We start from the raw sequence: 22,218 nt of genomic DNA, 5'->3' as shown, positions 1-22,218 counted from the left end.
AATTACAACAGTCAAAGTAAAAATTGGTGGAAAGGGCATATAAAATGCAGAAAGCAGGAGCTGGAAGGAAGTAGTAGTCTGTCAAGCCAATTATTTGTCTAAGCCCTTGTTTTCCCTTCACCACCTTTTTCCCAAATCCAACTAATAGGGAAAAACATCAAACAACCAACAGCCAGTATCCCCATTGGAAGACTGGTATCTTCTCCAGAGTTCAGCTGCAACGGTATTCATGTTCCTTTAAGCCTCTGTTTGAACAATGTCACTATGGAAACAGATCTGTGATGCCCTGCACTTTATCAGGCCTTCTCTATTTAAATTCTTTTCTTGCATTTTCAACAAAGCCATTCATTGAACCTCAACTAATCCAAGATTCTGTTAGGGGTGAGTTTTTCGTTTGGACTGTTTTTTTTTTTTTTTTTCCTTCACTACCCTGTCTCTTCCAAAAGGTTCTCTCCCCCACTAATGCTATCTGACAACTTTTGTTTGACTCTCATCTCTTCAGTTCCTAGCTCAAAAATATGGCTGTATTTATTGCCAAACAGATCCTACAGTTTTTATTTCCCCTCCTTCCCCTCTAAGTGACATAGTTTTCAATGAAAATTCCACTCATTCAACAGTAACTTTTTCATTTTGGTTTTAGCTGCTAAGAATCTGCCTGCATCTACATCAGATGTGCCTGTAAATTCTCTCTAGAGAATTCCTAGGTTAGAGGTATAAAGGGTTACATCTCTGTAATACCAACAGTTTATCAGTTCCAGATGCATATGGAATCCTAAATCCTGTGTTTACAAATTCCAAATATTAGAATACTTTGGGGGAACAGAGAACAGGAGGGGAGCTGGGAAGCTTCAAGGTTACTTTATGCAAATGAAAGAGGGCAAATCTGGGTTTGCACTTACTGCATCCAAATCTGGTGCACAGACAAGAGCCATAGCAGTGCTTTTGCAAACTAAGCAAATGCTATAGCCTATGCAGTAGTGAAATGAATGCTATAATCCTCCACCTAAGTAGATACAAGCCAAACATTATTTAACCTTTGAGTTTTTGTAGTGCTGCCCATAACTATAATTTAAAGCAAGGTTACAAGAGACAACTTTAAGGGAAGCTTATAGTACTTTCTAGTGTCAGGGAAGGTGGATTCTTAACAGGTTGCATGAGAGTTTTGTGAAGAGAAGGATGGGAGTTATAAAACAATTTTATTTTATTTGCTTACTAACTCTGATATTCTGGGTTGGCTGAGGAAGCAGAAGATGCAGCAACACAGTAGCCTGAGACATCCTGCGGCTCCCAGAGTTCCCAAGGTGGACAGGTGTCAATACAGATAGTTAATTGCAATTGCCTTTAAGTGAGCTTCACAATGGAGATCAAAACCTCCTTATGAGTTCCACTGGGACAAAGCAAGTGTACGTATGTCAATGCTTTAAGAAAAGTTGAAACTGGAAGAGAGCATACAACTCAAACATTCCCCCTTTATATATTTAACTGCATTATTTCTAAGTGTTTGTTTGAGCAAGCTTTCTGATGGAGGCAGGAGCAGCATGATTCACAAGCAGTACTCACTGGGGCTCAGTTACTATTTCAAATGGAAATAAGAAGGACCCTTCGGAACCTCATAGCAAACCAGTTTATTTCATGTTATTGCTACTGCAAATTTATGTTTTCTTTACTCTCATCATAACATACCACCTAACAGCTTTTGTGAGCTGTAAAACATGACACGTTGTAGTAATGGTTTAAGTGATACTTTCCATGATACTTGCACAGCTTATTTTGGTTTACTGAGGAACAAGTTAGAGATATGGCCAAGCTGAGGACATGCATACCTAAACAAACCCTCTGTGTTCAACTCTTTCAATCTAACCATGGAACAGCAGTCTTGGTTCCTATTTCCATACAGATCAGGAACTTGCCATTCTACTTCAGCTCATACCCAGGAGAACCACAGCAAAACAGGTAAGCTCCCTGCTCCCCAGGGCAGCATTGCCTCCCTGGAGTTATGACAAATGCACGACAAAAGCAACATAGTTCAGAGAGAACACATTTTCCAAAGAGCACCTCAGATAATTTATGCTAAATTTCACTGATATTTAGAACAGAACATAAATACTTCTGAAAAATGCTACCTACACAAAGCAAAAAAGTTAGACACCAAACAATACACATTCCAGCTTCATCTCTAGTGTACTCTACATCCAAACCTGCAGGTTTGCAACCTGATTAGATGAATTTTCATGTGTACGTACCCTAGTGGTTCATTTTGTTTCCTACTGTAAACATCCTTCTGCTGGGTTTTAGCCCCACTTTTGATAGCATGCTGTTAGCAGATATCAAACAAACAAAATCAAACAGAAAAATACTTTAATAAAACAAATCTGAGTGACAAGGGGCTGAGATAACCAGAGACCTAAAAGTCATGAGTGCAAAATGGAACAGTGAATATATTTAGGCTAGAAACCAGAAGAATGCTTCCAATACGGCAGAGGAACAGCATCCCACTAAACAAAGAAGCCTAATTCCACTTAAAGATCAGAGTATGAAAGAGGTTGTATAGCACAGCTATTATAAATAAGGCTGGACAGGCCCTCCTGGACCACTGGGTCTCACTCCTTGCAAGGATAGTACTGGGAGTTAGATACTTCTGTGTACCATGTTATCCTTTCATTACATAGAGCAGTTTCCTCTGAAATTACTGAAAGTTGTGCTTACATTTCTGAGGACAGATCTGGGCAATTTGCCTTTAGCCTCATACCACTGAATACACTTCCCTTTCCCCCTCCCTGCCCACAACTTTAAGAATTAAGCTGGGAACATAACTCTCTCTTTCAGATTTCCTTGGTTTAGACAGACTAAGCCAAGATGCTCCCCACCTCTCGCAAACATCTATAGCAATGAACCCATTTTGGAGTAATTTCTTCTCCTATGGAAGACACTAGCCAATGACATGGATACGTATTTTCTCTCCACATTAATTCAATTTTGTAATCCAAACTAGAGCAAGACTTTGGTTGCTTCTGTATTCTCCAGGCTGCTGTGCATCCTCAGAAGACGACCAAAGTGGTGAAATGGATTTGGAACACTGGTTTTCCTTGAAAGCTTTCTCACAGAAAGCTTTAGTGATCCTTCCACTAGAGGTTGCTCACCAGACAGTTGCCATTAATTACTGCATGGAAACATTTGGCCAGATATATGCAAGACACTAATCATGCATTAGGGATTTAGTTGGTTTATAACTATGACAGGAGGAGTTGGCTTTCTCCTGTTGTGTCTTGTATGCATAACTTCAAATTCCTATGGCATTTTCACTGGCCCAGCTGTAGACAGAAGCAGGTAAGTCTCAGGAGTTAAGCTGATGAAGGGCAGGTCACAAACTAAATTTAAGTGAAGTGGGTAAATGGAGCTTTGTCAAAACCATGAGCATCTCCCTGCTACACTGCATACTAACAACCTAGAAGGTGTAGCAAGTTTAAACCCACCATTAAACCTGTGTCTAATGGAAGCCTCTATTTCATGGTCTAGAAGAAAATTAATATGATGATTACAAGAAAAACAGAGTTACAGCCTTGTTAGTGCAAGCAGTAGTACAACCAGCTGCCAGTCCTCTTGGAATGAGGAGGAATATTGCAATAAGAACCACATTGTCGGTAAGAAATCTCAGAGAACATTACTAGCAAGTTGTCTAACATCTCAGATTTATAGCATGGCCTGGCTCAGAACCACTGCAATTTCAGAGCTTCCTCACAACAAAAACTGTTATTAAATTTGAAACTCTGGCCAAGGCTTTTATTCCTATAGCACTTTATTATCTCCCTCTCTTCTAGTGCTAAAAGTCCAACAGCACAATGGTCTCCCTAGGTTATATGTTAAAACATGTGCAATAACAGTTCAGAGCTACAGCATCCACCTTCCAATAAAGCATTTTCTGTGTAAGCCACTGGGGGCATGTGGGGTCCCAAGGTCAGCAACACACATCATCTTGTTCCGTCTTGATCTCTTCTGACATTAAAAGAGATCAACAGATAAGAAAGGAAGAAAATTGTGCCCTAGCATGTCCATAGGTAGAATCCTGCATTTCTGTGGATATGGTGTGAAACAGTAATGCAATGAAGGTGGAAGAAAAAAATCCAGGGAATTTTCCATCTCATTCCTTACGACTTATGATGCACAAATGTATGTACACTACTGCTTGCACAGAGAAAAACTCATCTAGACACAGCTGAACTGGTTTTAAAGTGGGTTAGTGACAGTGAAACAACACAGCTTGCAAATCACGGCAAGAAAATAAGCTAATTTTCAGTTTATTAGGATAGGGACTTCCCCCTGAATCTGTCTCCTTTCCTTTCAGAGAAATTAAACTTTTTTCTAAGAGCAAAAGAACTCTTATCCAAAGGAGGAACTGCACTGTGACACTTCCAATATTCAGCTGATTCTTCTGCCCCAAAAGTCTTCACTTATATATTAATATATGAAAGAAATCCGCTTGTAAAGAAAAGGGGATTAGAGGTTAATCTTTGCTTTAACAATAAAAATAAGAAGCCACTTCACAAACCATTTCATGGGTTAAATGGAACCAGCTGTACATGTGGCCATCATGTAAACAAAACAGTGTGTCACAAAAGAGAAGTTATTTCTTGTCAGCACAGAAGAGTGGATAGGACACTACACTGTTGTCACAAAGGGACAGGGAGGCGGGTTAGAAAGGACAGTTCAGTCATTTATTCTGACCCCCTGGATACCGTCAGCAATTCAGTTATAACCCTTTCACACCTATATTAAGACAGATCAGTGCTACCTGAGTGAAGCACAAAACACAGGAAGGCAATTCCTAAACAGTGGTGTCTCAAGAATTTCTAACAGCTGCTGCCTGCTGCATTGACTGAACTCAAGTCTCTGAATTAAGTCCTGTGAAATCCTGTATTTGCCCCAAGAAACATGTCTGGGATTATCCCATAGATTCCACATGCACAGGATACATGCAGCTTCAAAAGACAGCTCCCTGCTGACTGAAGGAGCATCAGGTATTACAGGGCTTTTAAGTCTCTGTAAGCAATATAGATATCATATCCTTTTACTGTATTATTCTATAGACTCCAATAAATCTACAGAATTCAGCTTACCACAAGGCTACTGTTTTTCAGAGTAACTGACCCAATGACTGGTATTTATTTGCTAAAACAAGCTCCATAAAAAAAAATATAAAAAAAAAAAAAATCCAAACTATTCCCCCTCATCACCACAAAGATGACATCTTGTTGCCAATCTGCCTGCCAGGAAGCCATCTGGAAACAATATCAATACCACAATCTATAGGCATCCCTCCAATGCATTAATCAGGTCATCGGAGTTCATTAACTGACAGAATCTTTAAGAACTGGAAAGGATAAAGCTGTGGTAATAAGGCACAGTCAAGATCAATCCCCAGGGCCTAGTTAGTTCTGCCTCTCTTTTGTTTTTTTCCCCTTTTTTCTTCAAAAAGCATAGAGCATTAGCATTTTTTTCCCCAGTGTTTGGGTTTAAATTTACCATTTTGGAGAGCTCAAAGTGCAGGCAAGGCCTCTCAGTTTGACGCACACACAAGTAATGGAAAATGTCTACTGCCTCACTGAAGCAAATGAAAGTCCTGTCACACATGAGCCAGTAAGTCACAGACTTCTGCCTTGTCAGTGGAGTTATCTATATAAACCCTTAAAAAGGCATTGAAAGAGTCTGGAGGTAATTAAATGGGGCATGACAATGATTTGGAGGTTGGGGAAAATATATTTAAAAATATAAATATATACATATACATTTATTGTAGCCAAAAAAATGTACAAAGTTCAGTCTAAGATAGCTACAAGGTTTCTTATCACACAGAGCAGAAGTACTTTCAGAGGGAAACTAGCAGTACCAGATGCTAAAGTTATCTCAGAGAAATACATACCAAAACCCAGGGGCTGGAAACAAGCTACAGAAATCTAAATTTGATAATGTCTTTCTTCTAAAGCATGAGAAAAGGTAACAAATGAGGAAAAAAAAAAGTTGCATGTAATTTTGGTGTCCTATCTTTCTTTCTCAAATGAAAAACCAGATGGTTCTCTAGGAGATATGTTGTAACATACTCAATAACTTGTGTTGTTAAAAGACCAATGAAAAGACCCACAATTCTGAAAAGCAGGGAGTAAAAGCAGAAGCACAGCAAATCCCTCTAGATTAAAGAAACAAACAAATCACAACTATTCAGTTTCATCATATCAGTACAGCTCTCCATAAAATATATATATATATATATATATATATATATATATATATATATATAAATCACTGCAATGTAAGTATCTTGGGCAAAACTCTTTGGGGGCAGAGTGACAAGGTCTTCCTCAGTGTTTTCACAGCAGCTGGTGAAACACAGCTCAAAGTTAATTGTTGTACTACGTAACTCCATAATACAAAAGGGAGCAGTCAGCCCTTGTTCTGAATTTAAGTTAACCAGAACTGTTCAAAATAACAGCATCAAGTCCTGACACTGAACCTAAGCTCAGGTTTTGTTTTCCCAAGTTGAGATTCAGTATTTGTCAAACAGTTCAAAGCTTTTTATTTTTATAGTAAGCTTTTTTTTTTTTTTTTTAGTTTCCAGAAGTCTGTCTCCTGTAAGCCTGGAAACTCTGCAGAGCATTTTTCCTATAAAGCATGTTCAGATTCTCTCATTTGAAGATGGAAGAGAATGAATAGCTTTGTTATCTGGAAGGGGCGAGGTACAGGGGGTCCAGGTAATAAGTTTAAAGGGTGATTTTTAATATTTTTTATTTATTTTTCAGGCTACAAATTTCCAAAAGTTAGCTAATAATAGCTTCATGTCCAGTTTATAAGCTTCTATAAATCTTCCTGGTCTGCAGATGTGGTGGAATAGCTATGGATAATAAGTCAGAGTTAACCTCTGAAAACTCTTTTTACATTAAGTCTCTCATGGAAGGAATTCATATTTTGGCTTGCCACTAAGTTAATTACATATTTTTGAGCTAATTAATCCAGCTGAACCAACAGAACTAATAATAATGCAAGTACAGGGCAAAGTCTTACATTAGAGACTAGTTCAGCTAAAAAATTCACCCAAAAATAAATTCTCCAATGAGCTCCAGAAATTCTGCATAAGAAGCATGCAGTTTAAAGGTAAAAACTTAAATATTTGTTAATACCTAAACATTCTTGTGTGTATATTTGCATTTATAAGTGACTTTTCTGTTTATATTTTTTTTTCTCCAGTATATTAAGCTAAATCTAGACTAAGCCTACATTACAGGTAATGCAAGTATATTCACTCAAGTTTTAGTCAGTGAATTCCTACACTGGTTTTAGTTAGAATATGACAAATATGCATTCAGACATAGAATCAGAAGATTCACCTTGCTTACCTTTTTTTCAAGTCTTAGAGAATTCCTTTCAAACTCCTTTCCCCCAATACTTCTTTGTGAGGTGTTTTGAAACCTAGTGGTGAAAGTAGTAAGAACAGTGTATTTGACCATACCATTTGAAAAAAAGTCTAGTAGAAATCCTGCAAATAATTCACATTAATGAAGGTATTTTACAGTTAAAAAAAACCATAAATTAATATGCTGTTGAAATTATTGGTACCTAAATACCAGACAAGTGAAGTTTGGCTGGCATAGCTACATAAACTTACCAGTCTAACAGTAAAGTAGAAAATGATATATAGATAACAAATAAAATCCTTCTGAAGCCTGGCACTGAGAACAATTCCACAGCTAAATATCTCCACAGAATCCAATGATCACAAAAGATCCTGACAGCCTCTTAAGTTTCATTTGATAAGAAATCACTCAAGAGACTGGATTAGTCAGATACAGGACTGTAAGAAGTCTTCAGCATCATGAAGTCCAATTCATCTTTCAGCAACTGTTTCACTTAACATCATTTCCCTTGCATTTATTACAACAAAGTGATGAGGTACAGGTTTTCACCACAGGTGTCATATTCCAGTCAGCTTTGATGAAGAAATCTCTCTAGACAATTTCACTTTCATTTTTCTGCAGTAACTTTTAGAGTATACAATTCTACTTCATTATTTAGCTCCTCATATGATGAGGAACTCCTGCAACTCATCAGCAAAATCATCACACAGAGACAGCGTGTACATTTCCAACAGCTTTCTGGTGCAGGCAGGTATGTAGGAAGCTTGACCCAAGACCTTCAACAACAAAGCACATGCACATAGATCTGAAGCAAGATTGGTCCAGCACTCACAAGTTAAGTAGAGGCTCAAGCAGACAAGCTCTGCAAATTTAGGTGTTTCTATTTACAGAATGCAAGGTGACTGCTATAGCAGGTACTGGATGTGGCCCAGAAAAAAACCCAAACACTCCAATCCTGTGGTCCTAGTAAAAAGAATGTATGTGACTTTACTGATATAGTGCATAGAGAACACAGTACTAGGTTTATTCAGCTACCTAGGTGTTAATGGTTAATATTAGCTTCGAGTAGCTAAGCAATATTAATCAACTCGTTCACATATCTTGTTTCAATGCTGGATTGCATCTGCAAAAGTAGACCTTCAAAGTGCATCTGTAGAGAATAAACTTCTGTGTTGCTCCTTCAAAAGCATTCACATGCTTGATGGAAGGACGACAATCTTCCAGTAACTGAGGTGAAATGAATATAAACACACTTCACGTAAACATGTCTACAGAGACATTTCATACAGCCACAGAGTATTCTCCTTCAGGTTTTTTCCATGTTTGCAGAACCGGAAAAAGGAGGCTACCTTCTTCCTGGCTGTTTTAAATGCAGGGGGTTTGAATTTTATGAAATCCTGTGCTGGAATATATATTAGTGCAAAGTTTCAACTGTCACTGCATATACTGTGTGTATCCAAAAGGTAATATAGGTAGCTCCATTACCACCCAGAACAACTTCACACCCAGCTTGTGCCTCTCAATTTTAACTGATGGCTTCCACAAAGTATTACATTACTAACAGCTGCCATATATCAACAACACATGAGGACATTCAGAAATACTCAGTATTTGCCCATGTGAAAAAGAAAGGGATGATAAAGTATCAGTTGTTATTCTAGATCAATATACAGTTCTTCAGTGAAAAAGTACAGGGTACAATCCAAAACAGAGAAAGCTATACAGACTACCTGTTAGGTAACACAAAGAATGACACTGATACTAAGGGTCACAAAACAAAGCCAGTGTACAGATATTCAATTTTAAAAAAGGGAACTATATAAGGATGTGGCAAGGAAGAAGGAGGACACTAAAAAGGAGCAGTTCAAAAAACAAGAAGCCTCAGAGAGAGTTAAGAGAGTATTGCAGGGCATAGGTCAGCTCTCAGAAAAAATGGATTGCTTAAGTAAAGACAGGGAAGCCCATACAACACAGCAAGTCAAATGTAAGCAGGAAATTAAGAGGGCTAAAAGACAATCCAAAAAGTGCCTGTAAACAAAGATCACTGTGCTAGTGAACAGCTCTTTAAATACATCAACAACAGGAAGCCAGCTAGGAAAGCAGTTAAACTGCTGGATGACAAAGGTGTAAAAGGGGCAAATGGGGATGATAAAACTGTAGCAGAAAAGCTCAGTGAATTCTTTACATCAGTCCTTGCTGCTGAAATCTTTGGGGAGATTTCCACACCCATTGCACCGTTGGTTGCAAATCAGGCAGAGTAGCCAGATCAATCTGAAGTACACTCAGGGAATACTAGACCAAACAAGGAAGTTAGATGTTAGTAACTCACTGGGACAGAACAATGTTCACACGAATTCTGAAGAAACTCAAATATGAATTTGAAGACCCACTAGCCAAGGTGTGTAGGCCAGCATTATAGAGAGCATCTGTACTGGAGGACTCACAGATCCTGCCTGAGTAACTCCCAGCTACAGGAAGGTCTGTGTAGGGAAAACAGGGAAGCACACTCCAGTAGAGTCCAACTTCATTCATAATAAGAGTAAGCACATTAGAAAAAATAAGAAAGCAAAGGATAGAGCTTATGAGACACTTTTTAAAATGGATAGAAATCAGCAGTTCAATCCCTGAGGTCAGTGCTGGGACGAGTGTTACTCAGCATGTTCATCAATGACAAAACTAACTGACTGGAAAAAAATTTGGCAGGTAGGCTTTTAGTGTAGATAAACTTTAAGTAATTCATCTCGGCAATATCAGCTCTAACTGCTTCTACTCAGAAGCTGGAGCCATCCTCAACAGTTCTTTAAAGTCACTGGCTCAGTGTTCACCAGCAGTCAAAAAAAACAGCAGAAGACAGGGCATCATCAGAAAGAGAGCAAGACAGAGCATTTCTGCCACTTCACACAGTCCGAGTGCTCCCACAACAGGAGTATTGTGATCTGCTCTCCACATACCAAAAAGGACATAGTAATGTTAGAGGGGTGCAGAAAAGGGCAACCAAATGGAAATGTAACAGATCCATTTAAATAAAAAAAATACTTGTTTACCCAGCAGGTTACAAGCTCCTGGAACTTGCTGTCACACAAGGCTGTGAAGGCAAAGGATGTCCATGAATTCAAAAAGGGATTAAACAAATTCCTGCACAACAGGTCATAGATGGAAACTTAAAGGACTAAGCAGGTACGTATCCTTTAATATTCTTAACACAAGAGCTGTGGAAACTGGAGAGGTAGGGAGATAAGTGAATCTCAAAAAAAGGCTGTTGAAGAATCTTGTTAACTTGTTGGACACAACCCTGGGCTAACTGGAATGCTGAAGCAGTTTTAATGTTATTCATTTTTTAGGTATGCTCAGCATTCCCATTCATTACACCACTTCCTGAAAATAAGCAATGACCAAGATTCAACAAGGCTTCAGAAAAGGATCTCCTGCCACTGTGACAGCCAGACTAGAATTCATCACATGGTTTAATATAGGAATATTGTTTTAGAGATCTGCTTTCTGCCAGCATGCTGACCACTGTCTCTTAGTATCTAATGATAATTACCCATAAACAATGCAATGCAATAAAATACACACATGGCTGGTATTCTTCCTCCTGTGCGGTTTCTCGATTAATTTTGTTATTTTATCTGTACTCTAACCCCAGCAAAGGAGCAAGTTGATAGAAAATAAACATATTCATTACCCCTCATGACAGGGGTGGAAGTGGGACAGTGACAGATACAAACAGCAAAAAATAGTAAATAAAACAATTTAGACCAGTTACAGGTGCCAGAGCTTTTGTTTTAACACCTTTCCCCCTGAAAGCACCTTTTACATCTGTACACACTGTACAGACATCCATAATTATTTTACCAACACAGGTAAACCAAGATTTTAATTTAATTAACTCATCACAAAGTTTCATTTTAGAAGCACTTTTTAAATGAACACTGTCTTTGAACACAGTAAGTTATTTATATCTGAAAAAAAATTTAATCAGCAAAGCTGAATTTCCTGTCTTGTAAGTGAAATATAACCTTGGACAGAAGAAAAAAAATACTGCACAGGAAGTGCAATTACAGCAAGTTTGTCTTCAAGACAATAAATCCTTTGTTTTGAGGTTCAATTTAGTTCATTAGTTTGTAACTCTTGCGCTTTTTTAAAAAAATATTTTCGTTTGGTTCTTGGGGAAAAAATTTCTATGCTACACAGATCACAAATTAACAAGATTTGACAAAGTTAAATCTTATGCCTGCCCTTGACACAGTCTGTGTCAAGATGTTATGCTTACAATAATACTGGCTAGAAAAGAACTAGCGCTAGAAAGCTATATAGTAAATTCCATTCACCACAGAACACGTACCAGGAATGAAGGGACGTGAAACACCATGCATTTTTCTCCTCCTTAATTTGTTGAGAAGTAGGCTATGTTATTTCAGTTCCCTACACCAGTATCAATAACTATACATTGCTAATGTAATATACAGTTGCCTGTCACACATGTTGGAACCTGCACAGTGCTCATGCACTGATGAACAATAACATCAAGTTCAAAGCAGGTTACCTTAGTTGACAGGCAAAGTAAAATATGATTAAGTAAAACCCAAAACAATTAACATCAAGTACTAAAATGTATTTACACATTTATGTTTACTTTTGTCATCACAGACAAGGCAAAAAGGATAAAGTAATAAGGAGTCTGCAGTTAAAGGATACTACATTAAGTCTAAGGTCAGGATCACACATGTGGAAAAAGGAGTAAGGCCCACACTATTTTACCTGGAAAAGGATTTGAACATCTCTGACTTTCTGTCCTTGATGCTGAGATGCCATGCAAGTCCTTAGCTTTTGCAACCTCATTTTCTGGATGTCACTGTGATCCAGTCAGGAACCAAACCCCCACTTCTTTTCAGGCTCACCAGGACTACCAATCTGATCTCCGTACCTCAACGTCCACAGCTATATCTTGGAAATACCTTGAAGAAGGAATAGAACTTCAAGTTTCATATCCGGTAAGAGCTAAATAGATTGAATGGGAATTAAATACTTTATTAGTCATCTGAGATAAAATAGATAATGGCACAATTTCAGATAAAATGAAGGAGCAATACTTCTGCTGACTAAGGTTAGAAGCATTTGAAGAAAACACACATAAAGCAGCCTTTTAAACAGCCACACTGACTTCTACTTTGCATCAGATGTGCTTAATTGATCAGTAAGTAGCCCAGTATCTACATTCAGGCTGACTTAAGCATGTAACTTGAGCAAAATTCCCCATCAGTTGCAAAAACTTTTTCGTCCCACAGGTCAGGGCTGAGGCAAAATGGAGTGAGCGCTCTGGAGCCTTCCTGGTAGGCGCTCAGGCCGTCCATGCCTGCAGGACACAGCACAGCTCCTGCCTCCTCACCTGCCCCTCAGCGGGAGGGGATTCCCTCATGGATGCTCACTGCCATCCCACGGCCACACCTTTATTCACGTCTCTCATGTAACGACATTGTAACTGGTGTAAGTGACAGGCTTCGCAGCGGGGCGGCCTGTCAGGACGCCATGAGCCCCCCCAAGCTGGTTCCAGCTGGTTCCCGCCAGCTCCGGCACCAAGGGGAGCCCCAGCGGGGAAAACCACCACATGACAGAGCCTGACCACCACACCAAAACATCCATCAGCCAGAGAAGCACCTGGATACAAGGTGTTAAGGAAATAAAATGTGGGCTGCTGAGGGCCGGAGACGCTCTGTGGGGCCCTCCATGGCAAAGGGGGCAGGGACACCTCCAAGGGACAGCCTGCCTCAGCGCTGCTGCCGTTCTGCAACCTGCGAGCACGCAGCAAGTGGAGACTATGAGGGAAAGGGCTTAATAAGTATTTAGGTAAGTGACTTCATAACTGTTTGTGGTGGTCTTGTTCCTCAGTATCTGAATCAGTGATCAGAAGTTTGTATTGATTGCCAAGAAAATAATAAAAAATGTATTTCTCTAACTCAAGCCTATTTGGCCAGCAAAACGGAGGCAGCTTGCCACAAACTCTCCTGCAAGAGTACTACATGCTGTTAAGGCACATCCCTGAGCAGGGCTGAAGGTAGCGCATGTTGCAAATGCTGCCAATTCCCCTGGGAATGTTGAAATTCAGACTTGAAAGTCCAGCAGCCTCTTCCATTCAAATGTGTTCACTCCATTCACGAATATGGACATTTTCACAGCAACATGAAAAACTACTATGCTGCAAAGGAACAGGAAGATGAGTAGGAAGAAGAAAGGGAAATGAAGAAGAAAATGAAACAAACCTTGTTTCACTGCTCCTATGTCCATGAGAAAGATGCACCCACACATGCGTAGTCACACAAGCCAGGATCTCTTCCTAAAAAAACTGCATGATGCATGCTCAGATATTTGCGTGCCTCTTACCAATACGAGTTCAGTCAGCACTAAATACCTCCATCTGGTTTCAAGTTACAGCCAGGGGAAGTGGTACCATAAAATTCCTCACAGCCACCCAAATCATTACTCTTCTATTTTCTTCCATGTGAGGTCATCACACCCCCTCTGGAAAGCCTAGAGGTATGATACCACTGCAGGCATCCTCAGAGAGACCCTGACAATAGTGTATTATGAGGCTTGTTGTAACATCCTTTCAATATTCTTAAGGTCCAGTGATTTAGAGAAGAGGGTCTTTTGTGTCTCCTGTCAGTTCCAGGAAGCTCCTGTCACTGGCATGGAGACTGCATATGGAAAAGAGCTGCTAAATAGACCAGTTAAAAGAATATAGGCCCAGTTTCACTCCCACATTACTGAAAACCATGAATGCTGCAACTCTGTTGAGGTCAGAGGAATTGCACTGCTCTGATGTTGGGGGTGAGACACCCATACACCAGCTGCTACATTTCAAAGCCAGGGCTCCTTCTGTGACTGTCTCACAGGCACTGCCTGAGATACACCCCCTGAGCCACCACAGCCAGAAAGCCAGAGCTTAAACTGTGGCGGCATGTCTACAGGCAGATCCCACCAATCTAACCGATGACAGCACTGGAGTAAATGTAGTCTGCACAAAGCAGAAAGGGTTTCTCACCACTAAAGCTAGGCTAGACTTGGAACTAGTGATGTGGAGAGCTAGTAACACACTTTCAAACATGAAGCATTGACTTAATACCTTCCTCCTCTTCCACCAAAGGAAAAGAAAGCTTATGATCATAAAAGATCTAAGGCAAATAACCCAAGTAAAACAGGGCACTTACCAAATTTTGATTTCCTGTGTATTTTAAACACAGCCTGCTTATTGCTTCTGTTTCGTAACTTTCATTTTGATATAATCAATGGTGTAAGACCATAGAGACAGTGGGTCCCTGACCTACTTTGAATGATCTTTCCAGAACCTGCCCTTACACATTTTCTTTACCCATTCAGACTGTTAATGCATGCTCAGGAGATATGGTCAGGTGTTTGTTTGGGTTTTTTTTTGGTTTTTTTTTTTTTGTGTGTGTGTGGGTTTTTTTTATTTTTTTTTTTTTATTTTTTAAAATGACACCGATTCCAAATACATGACATAAAATTAAATATGTTAATGGAAAAAGCTTTCAGTATTTAACAAACTGCTTGCATCATTATCAGGAATTAATGGAATGATACATTTATTCTGTTGAGACAACTTCCTAAGAGTTAACACTGCAGAAAATATGATTGCACAACTACGTACATTTTATAATGGGGTATTAAAGAAGGCATTCTTGTTATTGTTTGCACTGCACATTTACACAGTAAATGGAATTGTGACTGTCACTTAGTAGATATGAAAAATCTCCCATCCTTGTATCACCTCGTTTATCTATTGTTTTGCACCATAAGTATTGATCGGTTTATAGCACTTAAGAAAACAACATCACCTTGAATTCAAATGCAACAATGTCCTGATAAGAACTAAGACCTGGTAGCTGTAGTTCCTTTGATTCATGCTGTCTGCAAAACCCAACTATTCTAGGCCTTAGAAGCAAACAGGAAGCTTGCAGTACTTCCATGCAGATAAGAACAGCTAACTCACAAAACAGGGATCCTTTCATTATTTGGAGTATCTCAGAGAGCGTCTATGCCAGACCAAGTACTACTGTGTCTCTCCAGCCATGCAAATCCTGATCCTCTTTGTAAGAGCATTTGCAACTCAGTCCTTGGTCTCCCCATTAACCACTCATCCCCTAATATTTTGCTAAGGTTAACAATCAGGATAATGATTTTTGCTACTTAGCAGCATTTCCCACTGAAAGCTGAATTACACTAGTTTAGACAGTATATAAAAGGTTTTGGGATGAAACTACAGGCTTGGCAGTCAGATTATCCTTCACTACACAGCTCCAGTATCATTTTGGGTACATCTTTCTGTTCAGATATCATCCTGTCGCTCTGCACATACCCCAGGATCACAAGACACCTGAAGAATAACAGAAGCAACAGTAAAAAGGCAGCTTGGATCAATGGTCTTAACCTGCTGTGCAACAATTAGAAATAAACTGCAGTAGGTGTGTAAAACAGCACTTGCCATCACTCACTTCCCTCAGCCAGGAGGTCTGCAGCTTCAGACCACCTGTGGACACAGCAATTTATCATGTTTCCTCAAGAAGAAACAGCAAGTGATGCACATGACTGGCAACGAGACCATCTCTTCCTTCTCCCACAGGTTAAATCCTCTACTTTTAAACAGAATGTATGGTCTGTTTTAATCCTTTCTTGATGAAAAAATAACTGAAAACACCCCTCAGTGACAATTCTGTATCCTATGGCCTATCAGCTGCATCACAAGCCCTAAAAAAGACTTTGGCACCAAGAATCCCACGCATACAAAACAGCACTTCAGTCTGAATAACTAATATGCCATCAGCTGGCCATGTTTTTGGCAAGTGAGTGAATTTAATCCAATTACAGCAGAGGTGTTGAGGTCAAACTGACTCTTACTGAAGAATTACCAGCAAGACTGTTGTCAAAACATAAAACATTGCAGCTTGCTATACTTATTTAGAGACCTGACACACTGTAGTGAAGTTTAGCAATGCTCAGACTTGTTATAACAAAGCTAAGTGCCAAGAAACTGCTTTGTGCCAGCAAGCAGAAGAGGAAAGGGATTCAGCAAGAACACACTTTGTAAAGCACACTGTAATCCTAAGCACTTAATTGCCTTTGGCAAGAGCCACATCCCATTGCTCTCTCAAAAATCGTTTTATCTGCAACTTGATGCTCACAGCTACAGCAATGAATGGAGTGGGGGAGGAGAATAAACTAGAGGAACCAGTGAGAAAACTACAGCTACCAATCTGTCTTTGAACAACCAAAGCAAAATATGCAAAACAGTGGTATGTGCAAGGCATCTGCACACCCGAATGACTCTGGAGAGCTCCCATAGAAGCAAATAAAGACTGTGTTGCATCCAGGATCTTTAATCACCTACAAAGGCAGGGAGATTTGTTTTAAGAGTTGCACACCTGTATTTATACTTTAATATTTATATAGGAGTGGCCTTGCTTCCAGACATTGAGTGACTCCTACAAGTCAGTGTAAATTTGAAGGTATAGCCAGAGTTTCCATTTCTTTTCCCCATCTCTGCTTATAATGCAGCACTCACAAATATTTTACAATATGTTAGCCCCAACTCATTGTTCCCACATAAATAGAAGACTCAAATGTAAATAATGCACCAAGCCTCTTAATTAAATAAGGAGTTTGGGGGAGGAGTTTCTGCAGACCCTTTTAAATCTTAAAGCCTGCCAACTGGATGAACAAAAGGTAGATTAGGCTCACATGATAAATCCCAGTAAACCTGAAAAGCCTTTGTTAATAAGTCACTAAGGGAATTTTTTTTTCCCCCAGAATTTCAGCTCACCAGAAGTGAGAGTTAAGATTATTCGAGCGGGTTTGGTTTTCAACAGCATTAAATGAGTATATGCCTCATGGAGCTCTAATCTCCTCATTTCTATAGAGCCCAATTCTCCTTTCATTCCTACTAAAGGAGAACCAGTTATTTCTAGCTTTTATATAGGGAGCAGCTGCTGGAACTTCAGAGGCAAAAAAAGTTTATGAAATTAGTCAAGATTCCAAGGAAAATTAAACTGGAATTCTGTATCAGCTTTAATGGCAACAGCAACAACAAAAGATGTACAAGTGTATTTTAATTTCCCTTTGGTATTTCTTTCACGTAGCAGGTTGCAAATGAACCTTTTAGGTTTCCATTCATAACTTAGCATTTGGTAGCTTGTTCGCAGAGCCAAATGACGTGTTAGACTGGCAATTAGTTTACTCTTCTGTTTGTAGAGAGGCTTAATGAAGACATTATTAGAGACAGACCTCGCTGAAGCACATTCAACAGACTTGTTACAATTGCTCAGGAAAGACACAGATTTTAGAAAAACCCATACTGTAATCACAGACAACATAGATGACATTTAAAGCTGTGATAAATTTAAATTAAAAAGTCCAGAGTCCATCCTACCTGGATCCGTTTGGCTTCACTAATGAATCCTTTTCAGCGCTATAGATTAATCATATCTTTTCTGCATGCAGTGCTGAAATCCAAACAGCATATGTAATCCTAATGTACATAGCGGAAGCATTTCCATCAGTGAAGGGGATGAAGGCAACTGTACAAGGTTTGCTAAGAGCCTGTCTGGAACAGTGAATGCCACTGTTATCATTCAGGTTCAGAAAAAGTTTAAGAAGTCTACTGCAACAGGTGTAGCAACATGTTTCTAGAGTGATGAGAGAAAGGACATCCTACTTTCCAATGGAAGGTTAAAAATTAATAATTCAGCATCAGAGAGAAGAGGGTATTAACCAGCCAAGGGGAGGAGTGGGGGGAAGAAATTTACCTTCGTTACCTCCTAACTCATGCCTGTGGAGTAAAGTCTGGAAGAGCTATTGAGCACAGCTCTAAACACAGCAAAAGAAAACAACTGCAGCATGTTTCAATATGAGCTTGACAAGTTTATGAAGGAGAGTCTTTCTGAAAAAACAGGATGAAACAGCCCAGGATCCCTTCCAGCTCAAGATCAGGCCTGAACTCAAACTACCTAGAAGAGTCCAACAACCACAGACTGTGGCTCCCAGTTCTCCAGCGTCTAACCAAAAACTTCAGCCATCTCCCTACATGGTCTCAGACAGAGCTTCTGAGCACACTTTCCGGATTTAGACATCCACAACTTTGAGGCACAGCATTTGGAGCAGTTCTGAACTCTATTTACATCTGCATTTTGTTTTAGGAGGGCTCTGAAAGTAATTTGTAGCTGTTGGTTTATAGTCTTTCTAATACAGTGTATTTGGCCTGCGTAAGGATATTGGTATGGATTTTGATTGACTGTAAAAACAGGATCATCGCCCAGAGGAAGTCCTAATGATCTTAAAGGAGGAGTCAGGGAGAACACAAAAGAGACCAAAAACTGGTGAAAAATCATGTGTCTCTTAAATTTAATTTAAGCCAATGACAATACGTAATCACTGCTTATTTCAGACTTTGTAAATTCCCTTTCAGCATTATACAAGCAAACCAACAGAACTTCACTGATTTATTTCCTTCATCCTCCTCTGCACCATGTAGCAAGGCAACTAAAGCAATGGAGAGATGCTTGCAACAGCAAAGTATCAGATTTCTAACTTTCTTTGCAGCAGCCCTTTCAAGATTTCCCTACAAGGCCAATAAAAATTGGGTCAGTGATATTAAGTAGTGCGAGCCTCCCACATTTATATAAAATCCTATCTGTGATGTGTATTAAACCAGGCATTTTCTTTCTGCTCATGTCTCTCTAAAAATGTTAAATACCATTAACATATCGCACACCCCAGCACAGGACGTGCTGCCTATCCTTCTAGTGGCTGGTCCTCTTGTGGCCAACATTCTCCTACTACAACCAACAAAGCCACACCAGTTACTGCTGGAGTTAAAACACTTGACCTGTAGAGTTAGAATGCAAAATGTTGAGGACAAGCGTAATGTAGGTGAAAACGCACTATAGTGAGCACTGTGTTACAAACTACAGTGCACATAGGGACTAGCTACAGATGACTAGTATAATTTGAGAAAACAGAAAACACTGTGGATACATGCCAGATGAAAATTAACTGTTTGTGCCATCTGACAGTTATTAGTAAATATAATTCTGCTTTGAAACCAGAAGGTTCCTAAAATCCGCTCTTAAAGCCTAGTTCCAGGAACATCTCATCAAATACAAAGTTGCACAGGAAGACACATACCATATTTGGAAAATAATAATGCAAGTCACTAGGAAAAAAAAACAAAATAAAGACGTGTGCAGGAAATAGGGGGAGGGAGACAGTCATTCTGTTTGGGATTTAAAATGTGAGAGAAATTACTCCTTCTCTTACAGCTTCGCTGACAGAAATGGTATTTGCAGCTCTCTACTAAGAGGTGGCATCATTTTGAAGAGTTTTAGTGGGGAACGCACCATCTGCATGTCATGTAACACCAGGCTCACCTGCCATAGGGTTTGATGCTTGGAAACCCTCCGAGAGTAGGGTGTGGGGAACCAGGCATTTGCACTTATCCTCTCAGTCATTCCCTTTGTAGGGAGCATAATCTAGGCTTCTAAACACTTCTGATTCTGCTTCCTGACTCTGGGAGAAGTGTTCCTATAGATTTACTCTGCAGAAGACAAGGCTGGGACTAAAAAGTATCTTTAAACTGTAAGAGAAGGGAAGGATTGTCTGTCTTTTGGTCCCTGGTCTCCAGCCCCTGCTAGTGTGCCATGCCACTCCCTTCCAGTCTGAGTGCAGGGAGCGGTGCCAGGCCAGAGTCCAGATGTGCACACACAGGAAAAAGGATTAAAAGGCAACGAATCCCAAAAAGCATACTGCTCCACAGAGTAAAGGCAGCCTGCAGAGAAGTGATTTCACCTCCTCCTCCCCCCACCCAAGTTAATAATTTTAGGTATTCATCTCCTTCCCCCATCCTTACGCAGTATGTTTATGTGGTGTTACTGGGATTTATCCTTCTCCAAGACCTTAATTGTGTTGTAGAACATGGTACAAATTACTTTGAGAACAGCCGAAGTTAAAAAAAAAACAACAGACACATTTTGCCTGAAATATGAAAGATGTAGATGTGCAGGGAAGGAACATTTCTACACTTGCCTCCACATATGTACCCTTATATTTGAAAGGCTCAGAAGTCCAAGGGCGAGCCAAAGAGATAATCATTACAGGCTAGCTTGTAAATGCTTGTTCTCAACAATCCCCTGCTACCTGCCAACAGAGAACAATAAAACTCTAACACATCACACATAAAAGATGACAAGTACTTACTACCAGGTTTGCTTGCTCTCCGATTATTGCACTCTGGGAGGGGAGCCGTAGGTGAGCGCTTCTCGCCGCGGGAGCGCAGCGGGGGCTCTGCCCGGGGAAGGGCCCGGAGCTGGGCTGAGCCACCCCCGGGACACCCGCGGCCCCGGGGCTCCAAACCCGGCATGTGCCCGCAGCCCGCGCCGCCGGGCTGCCCCACTGCAGCGCGGCTACCTCGGCCCTCCGGAGAAGCAGGTTTCCCTCCTCCTTCTCCGCCCACTCCGCCTCCCACTCCGGAGGATGCCACTGTACCCCCCTCCCTCTGCGTCCTGGGGCGCAGCGGGCGGGGGGAGCCCAGCGGGGCCGGGGAGCGCTGCCCCGGCCGCAGCCCACCTGCCGCTCGGCTCGGCCCGCCCCACGCGGGAGCGGGGGAAGCGTGGAAACCCGCGGGGGAAGCGGTGCCCGCGGCGATACTCACTGCGGCCGGCTCGGCTCCCTTTAACTCCTTCCCTGCCCCGGCAGCGCGGGCTGGCGGCCGCCTCGGAGCTTTATCAGGCAGCGGCCGGGGGGGAGCCCCGGGCCCGCCACAGCGAGCGGCGGTGGCGGGGAGGGGCCGGCCCCCAGCCCCCGGCCCGGCCAGCCCACCCCACCCCACCCCAGCCCACCCCACCCCACCCCACCCCAGCCCACCCCACGCCACCCCAGTCCGGCCCAGCCCCAGTGGAGCGCGGCTCGCACAGGTGGGGGGTCTGGGTGGGGGGGCAGCGGATAGAGCTCTGTGTGTGTGTGTGGGGGGGGGGGGGGGGGTGCGCCTGAAGGGGCGTCTAGAGGCGCTGCATGAGATAGATGTGTACAGAAGAGCCTAAAGGGTCGTGGTGGCTGTCTAAGGTGCATATGGAGAGTGTAGGGCGGTGTGTGTGTATGGGGACTGTATGGGGAGTGCACGGATGGGGAAGCATAGAGGGCTGTGTTTATGGGCTTGCATGGGATGTGTATGAAATATGTATGGGATGTATATATGTTTTCTGGGGTGAGTCTATGGCTTGCATATAGGGGAAGTGCATAGAGGATGGATGTGAAGGTCTGTATGGGACTTGGATAGGATGGCTAAGGGGTGAGTTCACAGGGGTAACAGGTAAAAACAGTGCATGTGATTACGTATGGAGGGTGTAGGGGTCTATATAGAGCTGCAGCCCTGCCACCCACTGCCCCGACTCCAGCCCCAGGGCACTCTCTTGGGAACACTGGGGACTCAGCTCCCCCCCATTCCCACCCCCCACCCCCCCAAGCCTGGCTAGGGCTGGTGCACTGGCACATCTACCTAAGGACGGCCAGATCTGGGGCAGGGGATTTAATTTAATAAACCGTTTACAGTTAATTGTGTTAAGTGCTAAAGTAGTGTAGAAGGAAGAGCAAATGAGAGATGGGGACAAACTAAATCCTTTTCAATATGAAGACCTTAGAACTGCTGTTTTATGATGTGGAACTAGAGACGCTGAAGGAGAGGGATAAGGAAATCCAAGTACATTGTGAACTTAAAGCCTTTTTACTGTAGTACATTTAGAAGTTTATATTT

The 22,218-nt window shown here is 41.2% G+C and overlaps 1 protein-coding gene across 6 annotated transcripts in view; it reads right to left on the bottom strand.

The window, feature by feature from the left end:
• MYLK (myosin light chain kinase) overlaps nucleotides 1-21,201 on the bottom strand; it is a 218,262-nt gene extending 197,061 nt beyond the window's left edge. For 3 of the 6 annotated variants that reach the window (XM_033003368.2, XM_033003369.2, XM_033003372.2), the window contains exon 1: nucleotides 20,667-20,896. In XM_033003368.2, coding sequence (XP_032859259.2) covers nucleotides 20,667-20,829 — 163 coding nt within the window. In that variant the 5' untranslated portion in view covers nucleotides 20,830-20,896. Of the gene's footprint in view, nucleotides 1-7,385; nucleotides 7,459-20,666; nucleotides 20,897-21,120 lie in introns of those variants that run through there. The other 3 variants (XM_033003371.2, XM_042784279.1, XM_033003370.2) reach the window with 3 other exon arrangements.
• Nucleotides 21,202-22,218: the final 1,017 nt, after the last annotated feature.

Source organism: Tyto alba, unplaced genomic scaffold (genome assembly GCF_018691265.1).
Source record: "Tyto alba isolate M040663 unplaced genomic scaffold, T.alba_DEE_v4.0 Super-Scaffold_7, whole genome shotgun sequence".
In the NCBI taxonomy this organism is placed as follows: Eukaryota; Metazoa; Chordata; class Aves; order Strigiformes; family Tytonidae; genus Tyto; species Tyto alba.
This window is presented reverse-complemented; position numbering and strand designations above follow the sequence as displayed.